The 13,781-nt window shown below is 46.3% G+C and overlaps 1 protein-coding gene across 4 annotated transcripts in view; it reads right to left on the bottom strand.

The window, feature by feature from the left end:
* Positions 1-13,781, bottom strand: part of SRPX (sushi repeat containing protein X-linked) — a 142,468-nt gene that overhangs the window by 18,769 nt on the left and 109,918 nt on the right. For 3 of the 4 annotated variants that reach the window (XM_055563143.1, XM_055563144.1, XM_055563145.1), the window contains one exon: positions 9,206-9,327. The exons of the other annotated variant lie outside the window; for it this stretch is intronic. In XM_055563143.1, the coding sequence (XP_055419118.1) occupies positions 9,206-9,327 (122 nt within the window). The remainder of the gene's footprint in view (positions 1-9,205; positions 9,328-13,781) is intronic. 4 annotated transcript variants of the gene reach the window in all.

Raw genomic sequence — 13,781 nt, 5'->3', positions numbered from 1 at the left:
TCTATGACCCACCTCCCAGAATATTGGAAATAAAAGCAAAAATAAACAAATGGGACCTAATTAAACTCAAAAGCGTCTGCACAACAAAGGAAACTATGCTGCTGCTGATGCTAAGTCGCTTCAGTTGTGTCCGACTCTGTGCGACCCCATAGACAGCAGCCCACCAGGCTCCCCCGTCCCTGGGATTCTCCAGGCAAGAACACTGGAGTGGGTTGCCATTTCCTTCTCTAATGCATGAAAGTGAAAAGTGAAAGTGAAGTCGCTCAGTGTGTCCGACTCTTAGCGACCCCATGGACTGCAGCCTACCAGGCTCCTCCATCCATGGGATTTTCCAGGCAAGAGTACTGGAGTGGGATGCCATTTCCTTCTCCAAAAGGAAACTATAAGCAAAGTGAAAAGACAGCCTTCAGAATGGGAGAAAATAATAGCAAATGAAGCAACTGACAAAGAATTAATCTCAAAATACATACAAGCAACTCCTGCAGCTCAATTCCAGAAAAATAAATGGCCCAATCAAAAAATGGGCCAAAGAACTAAACAGACATTTCTCCAAAGAAGACATACAGATGGCTAACAAACACATGAAAAGATGCTCAACATCACTCATTATCAAAGAAATGCAAATCAAAACCACAGTGAGGTACCATTTCACACCAGTCAGAGTGGCTGCTATCCAAAAGTCTACAAGCAATAAATGCTGGAGAGGGTGTGGAGAAAAGGGAACCCTCTTACACTGTTGGTGGGAATGCAAACTCGTACAGCCACTATGGAGAACAGTGTGGAGATTCCTTAAAAAACTGGAAACAGAACTGCCATATGACCCAGCAATCCCACTGCTGGGCATACACACCAAGGAAACCAGAATTGAAAGAGACACGTGTACCCTGATGTTCATCCCAGCACTGTTTACAATAGCCAGGACATGGAAGCAACCTAGATGTCCATCAGCAGATGAATGGATAAGAAAGCTGTGGTACATATACAAAATGGAGTATTACTTAGCCATTAAAAAGAATACATTTGAATCAGTTCTAATGAGGTGGACGAAACTGGAGCCTATTATACAGAGTGAAGTAAGCCAGAAAGAAAAACACCAATACAGTATACTAATGCATATATATGGAATTTAGAAAGATGGCAACGATAACCCTGTATGCGAGACAGCAAAAGAGACATAGATGTATAGAAGTCTTTTGGACTCTGTGGGAGAGGGCGAGGGTGGGATGATTTGGGAGAATGTCATTGAAACATGTATATTACCATATGTGAAACAGATAGCAAGTCCAGGTTCGATGCATGAGACAGGGTGGTCTGGGCTGGTGCATTGGGATGACCCAGAGGGATGGGATGGGGAGGGAGGCGGGAGGGCAGTTCAGGATGGGGAACGCCAGTACACACGTGGCAGATTCATGTTGATGTATGGCAAAACCAATACAATATTGTAAAGTAATTAACCCCCAATTAAAATAAATTTATATTTAAAAAATAGATAAATAAAAATAAAAACTTTGTGGATGTGAAGTACTCAGCTCAAAGCGTCTCTGCCTCACCCTGGCTTTGATAGACAGTGGTCTCGCCCTCCCCACACCCTGGCTTTGATAGACCGTGGTCTCACCCTCCCCACACCCTGGCTTTGATAGACAGTGGTCTCGCCCTACCAACAGATCCCACCCATGGATCACGCCCACCCACATGACCTCTTCCTTAACCAATCTCAAGCCCAGGCACTGACCCCGCCCAACGGACGCTATTACCCGTCCATCCCAGAGCCCCACCCAGCCACCTGCCATCTGGCCCGGAGCCCGCCTCCGGCCACCCACATCGTCCACCATGGGAAAGTTCCGAGGAGACGGCTGGCGCCCGCCCCCCGCCGATTCGTGCCCCGCAGATGCCTCATCCCAGCCGCCATTCCCTGGTTCGAGGAGTGTCCCGCCATGCTGCCCACATCGCCCTCACAGGTGTGTCAGAACTACCACCCCGAGAGCGAGGCCGCAATCAACAGCCACGCTGCCCTGGAGTTCCACACCTCCTTCCATTGCCTGGCCGTGGCTTCTACCTCGACCATGATTACGTGGCCTTGAAGTGTTTCTCCCGCTTTTTCCAGCTCCGCTCCCATGAGCACAGCAAGACAGCCGAGAGCCTGATGTTCCTGCAGAACCATCGTGGGGGCTACATCTGCTTCCTCAACATCAGAAAGCCTGAGACCCAACAGTGGGAGAGCGGACTCCAGGCCATGCAAAACACCCTGCACCTGGAGAAGTGCGTCAACCAGAGCCTGCTCAACCTGCACAAGCTGGCCACCGACAGCAGCGACATCGAGCTGTACTACTTCCTGGGGACCGACTACCTGGACCAGCAGGTCAAGTTCATCAGGGAGCTGCGGGACCACCTCAGCGACCTAAGCAACATGGGGTTCCCAGAAGGTGCCCTGGCAGAGTACTTCTCTGACAAGCTCACCCTGAGTGGTGGCGACAAGAAGGACTGAGCCTGGACTGGACTTTCCCCCGAGTCCGGGGTGACTGCCCAAGGTCACCCTGCCTGCAATGCAGACCGCAGTATTGCCCTTGCATTAAAAGTTCACTTAAGTTTTCCTTCTTTCAGTGTTTCCAGTTCTTCCAATAAAGTAATTGCTTCCTGAAGAAATAAAGGTGCCTTGTTGATTCATGCATGCAAACCCTTAACCTTTCAAGTTTTAAAACAGGTATGGGATGGCCCGGGGGGAGGGTGGGGAGGGAGGAGGGTTCAGGATGGGGAACACAGGTATACCTGTGGCGGATTCATTTCGATATTTGGCAAAACTAATACAATATTGTAAAGTTTAAAAATAAAATAAAATTAAAAAAAATAAAAGAGGTATCCAGCAGTCTTTCGAGCTACCAATGCCCTGTCCACAGGCAGCTCAGGATCTCCAAAGAGGGAGCGAAGAAGGGGATCCATGGGACCCTGAACAATACAAAATGTATCTTCCCCTAATAAACAATGTGGTATATGGGGTGGGCATGGGTGAGGTGAGGCCCTGGTGAATGTGGGTGCCTGTGAATAGACGAGACATAAAAATGTGGCCTGAAAATCACGATTGGGGTTGATCTCCAGAAATAGTGAAGGGAAAGGGACTGGGAAGGGAATGAAATAAAAGGGTCTTCATTTTGTTTGAAGCAGACTTCTAGGTAGCAAGATGGGGGCCTGGGAAACTGGCATAGCAGAGTCCCTCTATGGCAAGCTCACCCTGGGCTACAGTGACAATCTAAGGGTGGCAGGGCTGGCTTTCCCAGAGACACACTTCCTGTGGTCACCACTGTTGAGCATGGAATCTGCCCTTACAAAACATTCACGTGCAATTTTCTACTTGAATTGTACCACCCTGCAATAAAGGAGCATGATATCACTCAAAATTTATCTCAATTCTATTGAGGGTGATTCTATATGGCCCTTCTAGGGTGAAAAATAGAAGCTCATGAATGAAGGTCAATTTGTGATACTGAATATAAAGTAAAATGAATCCCCCTGAATATGAAGTCAGTGGTACTGGCTGCACTGAAGTATGTAGAGGGGGAAGGTTGAAGCTGGGAGACCAGTTCATAGGTATGACAGCTGGTCCAGGTGAAAGACAATGGTGGTTGAACTGGACTGGAGGATGAAGAAATGAAGAGATGTAGACACATTGCAGATGGATTGGGATACATCAGCAAGGTTTCTTCATGGACCAGAGATGAAGAGTGAGATATGAAGAAGAAAATCTACTTTAGCCTGGGTTGATGGTGGTACTATTTTATCAATTTGGGGTCTTTTGCCAGGGGCACAGCTGGGACGGAAGGTTGGAGAAGGCATGCCATGTAAAATCTGAGATGCATATTAGACATCCAAATGGAACTGTCATGCAGGTATCCAGAAAAATGAATCTGGGGTTCAGAGTGGATGTCAGCTTTAGAAACAGACCTATGGGAGACATCATGATCAGATGAAGTCTCTACACATATAAACCCTAATATTGCCTTTGCCTACCAAAAACACTCAAAATATGTTTCTTCTGTGCCTAGGTGTGGTTAATAAGGCAAAAGTTAAAATTTTACAGATCTTGCCTGTCTTATCAAGGACACATGGTCCTTGATAAGAGATGGTCCTCAGATTGACACATGGTCCATCTGAGTCTCCCAAAAGTTTGCAAACTGCTTTGAATATTTACAAATATTCCTCCCTGTAGCTCAGACAGTAAAGAATCTGCCCGCAATGTGGGAGACCTGGGTTCGATCCCTGGGTCAGGAAGATCCCCTGGAGAAGGGAATGGCAACCCATTCGAGTATTCTTGCCTGGAGAATCCCATGGACAGAGGAGCCTGGTGGGCTACAGTCCATGGGATCGCAGAGAGTCGGACATGACTGAGCAACTAACTCTTATTTGAATATTTACAAATATATAAACAAGCCTGGCTACAAAGGAGTTAACTGTCCCATTTCACCATGACTGCACTTGAATATTTTCTTAAAATGAGGATTAACTCTCTCCAGTTAAATTTCCAGAAAATTTGCTTGTTCCTTTGTTCTTAGACAACCGGGGTCTTCTCACTCTGTTTCTTTCTCTGCTCACATTGAGGATCTCTCCTCTTTCTTTGACGGGCATTCCCTGGTGGCTCAGATGCCAAAGAATCTGCCTGCAGTGCAGGAGATGCAGGTTTAGTCCCTGGGTCAGGGAGATCCCTGGGAGAAGGGAATGTCCACCCACTCCAGTATTCTTGCCTGGAGAATTCCATGAACAGAGTAGCCTAGCAGGCTCCAGTCCATGGGGTCGCAAATGGTCGGACATGACCGAGTGACTAACACTTTCATTTTCCTCTGACAATGTCTCAGATCCTACGTATGTCAATTAACTGTTCTCCTCTAGATAGAAGCAAGCACCAGGTGAGTATCTCTTCATCTTTATAACTAGAAATTGACTTTTAGGTTGTGCTAGGGCTTCATTACTGCTCAGGCTCTTCTCTAGTTGCGGTATGTGGGTTCCTTATTGTGGTGGCTTCGCCTGTTGCACACCATGGGCACGAGGCGCTTGGACTTCAGTAGTTGTGGCACATGGGCTCAGCAGTTGTGGTTCCCCGGCTCTAGACCACAGGGTCAGTAGTTGTGATGCGCAGGCTGAGGTGCTCTGCAAAATGTGAGATCTTCCTGGATCAGGGATCAAACCCAAGTCTCCTGTTTGGCAGAAGGATTCTTTACCTCTGAGCCACCAGGGAAGCCTGAAGATCCTTCTTACTCTCCAGTTTTAGAGAAACAGTTTGGTGTCATGGATTCTTCCCCACAGATGGCTTGGGTTCAAATGCCATTCTAGCCACTTACTAAATTGAGGGCATTGGGGAATGTGAATTACCTTCTCTGTGCCTCTGTTATCTCATATGCGAAATAGGGATCAAAAAACTATTGCTTAAAAGAGTAGACAGAGAAGGTAATGGCCCCCCACTCCAGTGGTCTTGCCTGGAAAATCCCATGGACGGAGAAGCCTAGTAGGCTGTAGTCCATGGGGTCGCTAAGAGTTGGACATGACTGAGCAACTTCACTTTCACTTTTCACGTTCATGCATTGGAGAAGGATATTGCAACTCTCTCCAGTGTTTTTGCCTGGAGAATCCCAAGGACGGGGGAGCCTGGTGGGCTGCTGTCTATGGGGTTGCACAGAGTTGGACACGACTGAAGCAACTTAGCAGCAGCAGCAAAAGAGTAGATGGCTTATTATATTGTAAATGCTTAATTTAAATTTAAACATATTTAGAATTAGTATCTTTCAATTGCCCTCAAGCAGGGCAGTATCAAATGAAACAAGTTCCCACAGGGCTAGATGACCAAGGTCAACCCAGGGCATTTGTACATGTACACTCTCCATTTTCTACCTCAGATCTTATATAATTGGGGGAGGAAAAAATAGCATATGTAGGGCACAGCTTTCTGTATCTGCCTGAATGCCCTATTCCCTTACTGGGAGAAGATCTAACAAAGTTAAATGCCCAAGTGACTTTCTCACCAGAAAAAGTAGACACTCAAGTACTCCTAGGTCAAGCCTGCCCCATCCAAGCTGTGCTATGACAATGGAGAGACAAACTTCAACCAGAAGTCCCTGAAGAAATTCTACAAAAGGTAAGAGCGGATGCTTGAGTGGAGGGGAGGCCAGGAAGAGCCAAGACTACTGACCCAGTAGGAGGAAGACTCCAGCTCGGTGCCAAGTATTGGAACTGAAAAAGCAATAGCCTTTAAAGAGGCATGTGAAGAATAAAGCCTCTGACGACCACCTTTATTAAATGCCAAGTAATCCAAACTTAGTAGTGTACTGTTAGTCAGTCCTGTCTGACTCTTTGTGACCTTGTGAACTGTAGCCCGCTAGGCTGCTCTGTCCATGGGATTCTCCAGAAAAGAATACTGGATTGGGTAGCCATTCCCTTCTCCAGGGGATCCTCCCGACCCAGGGATCAAACCCAGGTCTCCCACCTTGCAGGCAGGTTCTTTAGCCTCTGAATCACCAGGGAAGCCCTTTAAAGGCAACAGGCTGTCTGGAAGCAACATCCAAACGATACTTGCCCTCCAGGATCAACACCAAATAGTGCTACAAGCCAACTGGCCCTATGATCGCTCCTCCACAAAACCCATCTGGATATGGGGAATGTGCTCCCAGGATCTGTGCAGGGACTGCCCTCATGGTTGTGCCTAAGTAGCATCCATAAGATCGCCTGTAGCCTAGGATATAAATGTCCCCAGAATATTCATGTGCTTTGGATGAGGTCTTCCAGGAAGGAAAGGACAGCCACTCATTCCACTGCTAAAGATGTCCTTGATGACCCCAGAGAGCTCTCAACAATTTGTTCCACAGGCAGCATGCCCTGCAGTCCTCAAGGATGCCTCTACATTATATCAGGCTAGCCTATGCCCAGCCGATGACCAACACTGCATATCCACATGGGTTCCCACCCCTGGGTGGCCTCCACTCCAGAAGACCTCACTCGTGAGTGAGACAGACTCATCGCTGGAGATGATCCCATCCCAGGCGACATCGTCCCAGGCCAGGAGTTCACCATCGGAGACACCTATGCCTTGTCCACTGGAGATGACACCCAAGGGCCATGGCACCATGTTGGAGATGCAGCTGCTCACCCAGATGGCTTGCTCTCCAGTTCACATTGTGGAACACTGCAATGTGGACTGAGACGTTCCAGAAACAATGGACCAAGTGCACTGCCTGATGGCACCAGAGGACGAGCTGCTATTATCTGGCGGAATTTGCTGGGTGCTGGCTAGCTGACCCAACCCTAGACCAAGAGGCCCGTCAGACTGTCAGTCAGTTCTCAGGCCAAAAGGTGCACCAAAAACAGACAGCGCTGCTGCCTACAAATACTGAAGGCCGTTCATGTCCTCACCTCCTAACTCTGCTGTCTCAGCATCACAGGCTGGACTGTACTCTAAGCACCTGGGTTGTTTTGTTTTGTTTGCCTGCACTGGGTCTTAGCTGCAGTATGTGGGATCTCGTTCCCCAACCAAGGACTGAACCCAGGCCCCCTGCACTGGGAGCTTTTATCTTCAATTTGAAGTGTTGGGAATGATACAAATACTCTTAAAGAGTACTGTCACTCCTGGAAATAGTAAAGCTGATTCCCTTTGAATCACTTAGCACCAACATGACACCAGGCACTGTGCTAGGTACTAGGTAGCAAATTTGAAAAGATCTAGTTCTGACCTCACAAGTGTCACCCCTACGGAGGTACTAGATACAAATGCAGGAGGACCAAAATGAATACATAAAAGCTGATGAGTGTTCCCTGGCTTCTCCTTCAGCCAACTAAAGAGAATTCAGGCCTCTTTATCATTTTCCATCCCTGGCCTTCTGAATTTTTGATCCTGTTGTGGATGGGCCAGACTCTGCGAGGAGACAGGTATAAATCAAACGTGTGGTGGGTCAAAAAGCAGATGGAATGCTGCTGAGCAACTAAGCCCGTGTGCCACAACTATTGAACCTGTGCTCTTGAATCCAGGAGCTGCGACTACTGAAGCCCACGTATCTAGAGCCCACGCTCCATAACAAGAGAAGCCACTGCAACGAGAAGCTTGCACACCACAACTAGAGAGTAGCCCCTGCTCACTGCAACTAAAGAAAAGCCTGGGGAGCAATGAAGCAAAAAATAAGTAAAATTATTTTTTTAAGGCAGATGGAAAATAAGGAAATTAGAAAAAATAAATTGTTATGTCACTACATAACAACACTTGCTAAAGACATATTTCCATCATGATAAGGGATTTCTGTGAACTTTTTTGAAAATCTGTGATCTGGTTCACAAGTTTTATTTCATTTTCTTCTTCCTGAGTATATACAAAGACCATATTTCCCAGTCTCCCTTGAACTCTGATCACAATCATGTGATGAGTTCTGGCCAATGGATTCGGAGTCAGCAGTTTTATGCTTCCAATATGACACACACACACACAAATGGCATTCTTTTTTCACTCTTTCCCCTTCTTTGTACAACCTGGAAGTAATATCTTCTGGGATGTGGATGCTACAAGATAGTGGAACTACCAATAGCTTGGGACCATAAGAACAGAGATCTATCCCCTCCTTTGCAGAGCATGAGAGAAAAAGATAGATGAGAAAGGAAGGTTTTTAAGGAGCTTTGCTTTTTCTAATTATTCTTTTCACAGTGGTCAAAAGAAACAAGTAAAAGTTTGGGCTGCTCTGAAATTACCTTTTGGCTGCTAATTTTTGCTTTTGTAATGCACCATTACTCAGAGTCCGAACACCATGATTCTGGCATTGTATATTACCAAAATAAAATAGTTGTTAAAATGGGGCTTTGGATAAGTGCCCTGGAAGCATGGAGGAAAAGGACGCCAAGCCTGGAAAGGCTAAACTGGATGCCTGCCCTCTTAATAAGACCAAAGACTGCTTAAGGTCCTTTTTGTATTCTCTCCCCTTTCCATCCTTCTCCAACCGAGGGAAAAATAAACACAAAGACAAAGCAAAAACACCTGGGAGGGGAGGGGAAGAACCCTGGTGATCACCCTCTGCATTATATATTTGAATAAGCAGCCACATGCCAATTAACATGGTTATAATGCTCCCAGAACAAAAGTACTGAAACATTGCCTGGAATCAAGACTCAATAGACAGAAATCAGGGACCCTGGTCAGAAAAAGGTACATTTATAGGTAACAACATTTAAGAAGAGAACTTCCCCCTACCTGAGCTGCAGGGCCAGGGCTGGAGGCATCACCTTTGCTCCTATCCTGCCGATGAGGGTTGGGAACACCCCTACCAGCTCCACCACAGTGATGTGTCGAAGATCCAGGCCACACTGTGCTTGCTGGAAAAAAAAAATCCAAGATAGGAGGTGTAAGTGTAGTTAAAGAAAATCCATGTCAAACTATAGGCGGACAGAAGCAGCACTGTTCCGTTTGGGGAAGTTTCTCTGCCCACTCCATACTGTCCTGAAGATGGCTGAGAAACTGGGGTTAAACTAATAGCTATAAAACCCAAATACCTTCCTAAAGGAATCATTCAGAAATGACTTGGCAATGAGATTTTGAAAACCTAAGTAAAATGGCAGTGTATGTATTTCCAGATGGGGTGAGACTTTGCATGAGCCAAATTTCCTAACAAGTATCAAAGACCACCTCCAGAGGATTTTCATTTGTATTTTCAAGGACAAAAGATTACTTCTAGTGTCCCCTTATCTGCCCATTCTTCCACCCCTCACACTCACCAGCCCAAAGCCCACACACACACTAACATGGTGAAGAAACTAGGATAAGACATTCCAACCCCCACCTGATGCCCTGCTTTCTTTTTTTTTAACAATTGGTGACCTGGGTTTGGTGGGTGCCACCCCAATTCCCAGGTGGCACTAGTGGTAAAGAACCCACCTGCCAATGCATGCAGACCTAAGAGACAGAGATGCAGGTTCGATCCCTGGGTTGGGGAGATCCCCTAGAGGAGGGCATGGCTACCCACTCCAGTATTCTTGCCTGGGAAATTGCATGCACAGAGGAGCCTGGTGAGCTACAGTCCATGGGGTTGCAAAGAGTCACACACAACTGAAGTGACTTAGCACATATGCATGCCTGCACCCAGTGGACACCACTTGATGACCTGGCTCTGGTGGCTGGAGGGATTACAATGCTGGGTCACACGTGACTCTAATAGTTTTTGCTGGGCTACCACCTCCAGGTCATTGCAGAGACAGCAAACTAAAATACGCCCCCAGTTTCTGTGAAAGAGGTCTCATTTTTTCTCCTGGATCTTCAGCCTTAAGGACAGGTTTCAGGCTTGGCACACATCTTGAGACCTACAGAGAGGCTCTCAGGGAATACAGGCCAGGGACACCATTTTTGTGCTGTCTCTCTGGAGAGTCCCTCTGCTATGCCCAGGCAGGGGAGGTGATACATAGCCTCACCCACTACAGACTGAGGCTCCTGTCCCTTCCAGACCAGAAAGCCTATTTGGGAAAATTTGAGAGTTGCCTGAAATGGGCCCTCCCAGTACCATCCAGGCATGGCCCGAGTCATTGCCCTACCCACTCTGGAGTGTGGCCCCCAGCTGACAGGAAGAGTTGGTGAGAATACCTGGAAGCTGTACAACCCAGCAACTCTTAACTGAGAGGTGGGTGAGCAGAGCTGATGGCTGCCAGGGCAAAGAAAGTGGCCCTGTGCAGCCAGGGAACTTGATATATGAGTCGGCTTGAGTCAAGGTCACAAACTAAGAATATCCGTGGCATTGAAGGTGCTTTTCCCACTGTGCCCAGGAATGGAAAACCATTCACAACCTCACTTATAACTGAATACTACCTTCAGACCACCTGACCAAGGAACTGAAGCCTAACACACAGGAAGCTGTATCACCCATCCAACAGCCCTGCTTATGGTGCATCTGAACAGAACACAGACTGTAGCTTTCTCTGTCTGCAGAGCAAAACTGGTGTCCTTACCTAGGCAAAATATTCAGTGCACACTCTTGTTTGACTTGGGTCCCCAGACCATGAGCCATGCCAGCTCTGGGTCCCTTCCTGCTGCTTTGCCAGAAGAGGGAAGCTAATTCATAGCTTCACCTACAGCTGGGCATATTACCCAGTCTAAAGCATCTAGGAAGCCTGAGGAGAATCTAGAATTCATGAAGCACATCCTACAGCTGCATTTGGGCAGGGAACTAAGATGGCAGACCTACCCAGCTGTTCCCAGTCAATGGCACACCCCTGCCACCAAGCTCAGAGCTCAAACCGATGCTTCAGCCAACCAGATCCTAGCAGCAAGCCCCACCTTCCCAAGGATGTTACCAGCAGATATGTCCAGAAACCTAACAGAGCTGACTGAAGAACTGTCTCTGCCAAAGTAAACCCGAACTGTCTGGAAAAGGAGATCACTTACTCAAATGAACAGATACCGATAAAAAGAATCAAGGATCATGAAAAAGCAAGTATGTCTGATACCATCAAATGTAATTAATAAAGGGCCAGTAACTGACCCTAAGAAATTGGAGAGCTATGAACTTTCAAAGAATTCAGAATAATTCTCTTAAAGAGGTTTTGTGAGCTATAAGAACAGACAACTAAATGAAAGTAGAAAAATGAACAGGAGTTTGACAAATATAAACCATGAAAAAAAATCATACATCTGAATAATAAAATAACTGACAAATTCAATAGACAGCCTCAAAAGCAGATTCAACTATGCAGAAGAATAAGAAACCTGGGAAACAGATAATTTGAAATTATCCAGTCAGAGGAACACAAAGGAAAAATAATGAAAAAGATTGAAAAGAGCCTAAGGGACTTATAGGACACAATGAAAAGTATTTGCATTCTGGGAATTCTAGAAGGAGGAAAGGGACAAAAAGTGTATTTCAGTAAATAATGGCTGAAAAATTCCCAATCCTTGGGAGAGAACTAGACATCTAGATCCAAAAAGGATGCCAAATAGATTGAACCCAAATAGGCTACACCAGGACATATTATAATTGTCGAAAGACAAAAACAAAGAATTTTTAAAGCAACAAGAGAAAAGAGAGAAGTTACATACAAGGGAACCTCCATAAGACTGAGTGAGTGAGTAAAGTCGCTCAGTCGTGTCCGACTCTGCGACCCCGTGGACTGTAGCCCCCCAGGCTCCTCCATCCATGGGATTCTCCAGGCACAAATACTGGAGTGGAGTGCCATTTCCTTCTCCAGAGGATCTTCCCAACCCAGGAATCGAACCCAGGTCTCCCGCATTGCAGGCAGATGCTTTACCCTCTGAACTGAAGGGTTTAGAGGCTGTCAAATGGACATGACCTATAAAGGCAATTTTGATGGTTTTACATAGAAATGACCTCTAATGGAAGAGAACACAAATGGGAACTATTTGAGATACATTTCTATGTAAAATGTAGTTTGCACATAATTCAGCATTTTAAATGAGCACTCTGCAACTGAGACCAAACCATAAGACTACCAGTGGTTTAATAATGGAAATTTTTCAGACCAGAAGAGAATGGTATGACATATTCAAAATATTGGGAGGAAAAACTGTCAACCCTAGAAATTCCATATCCAGTAAAGCTCCCCTACAGAAATGAAAGAGAGACAAATACTTTTCTGAAAAAACAAAAGCTGAGAGAGTTCATCACCATTAGAGCTGCTTTATAAGACTTCTTTGAGTGGAAGTACAGTCAGCCGTCCATATCCACAAGTTACAGATCCACAAATTCAACCAACCATGGACCACATACTATATGTAGAACCAGAAGATCAATGTATATGGAGCCCACAGATACAGAGCACTGACAATGGGATGTAAGCATCCACGGATTTTGGGGTCCACAGTGAGTCTTGCAACCTATCCCCTGCAAGTACTGAGGAATAACTATAAAAGGACAATAACTAACATCATAAGAACATAAGAAGGCAGTGTAAAACTCACTGGAAAGGGGGAAACTTAGTCAAAGTTGAGTTCTGTAATATGGTAATAGTGGTATGTAATTCACTTACAGCTCGAATTTAAAAGTTAAAAAACAACCATGGTAGACATAGACAAGATGGCAGAGTAGAAGGATGTGAGCTCACTTCTTCTGATGAAACCACCAAAATAACTAACTTCTGAACAACCAACAAAAAATGCTGCTGCTGCTAAGTCGCTTTGGTCATGTCCGACGCTGTGCGACCCCATAGACGGCAGCCCACCAGGCTCCCCCATCCCTGGGATTCTCCAGGCAAGAACACTGTAGTGGGGTGCCATTGCCTTCTCCACAAAAATTGCTAGAACCTATCAAAAAAGATACCCTACATCCAAAGACAAAGAAGGAGCTACAAGATGGGGGCGGGGGGGGGGGAGGGGGATGCGCGCGCATGCGCGCAAAAGTGATTAATTCAACTCCTGGTCATCGGGTGGGCGGGCCACAAACTGGAAAATAATTACGCCACAGAAGTTGTACACAGGAGTAGAAGTTCTGAGCCCCACCTCAGGCTCCCCAGCTAGCGGGTCTGGCAACAGGAAGAGGAGCCTCCAAATCCTCTAGCTTTGAAGGCAGTGGGGTTTAATCACAGGAATTCCATAGGACTGGGGAAAACAGAAACTCCACTTTGGAGGGCACGCACAAGGTCTTTGGCACACCAGGAACCAGGGGAAAGAAATCAGTGACCTCATAAGAGACTGGGTCAGACCTACCTGCTAGTATTGCTAGTATTGGAGGGTCACCTGCAGAGGTTAGGGGAGGCAGCTGTGGCTCACTGTTGGGACAATCACAGCAGTAGTTCTCGGGAATACACATCAGCGTGAGCCCTGCTGGAGG

The sequence above is a fragment of the Bubalus kerabau genome, chromosome X, assembly GCF_029407905.1.
Source record: "Bubalus kerabau isolate K-KA32 ecotype Philippines breed swamp buffalo chromosome X, PCC_UOA_SB_1v2, whole genome shotgun sequence".
Taxonomy (NCBI): domain Eukaryota; kingdom Metazoa; phylum Chordata; class Mammalia; order Artiodactyla; family Bovidae; genus Bubalus; species Bubalus kerabau.
Note: the sequence above shows the minus strand (reverse complement) of the source record. Positions and strands in the feature narration are given on the sequence as shown.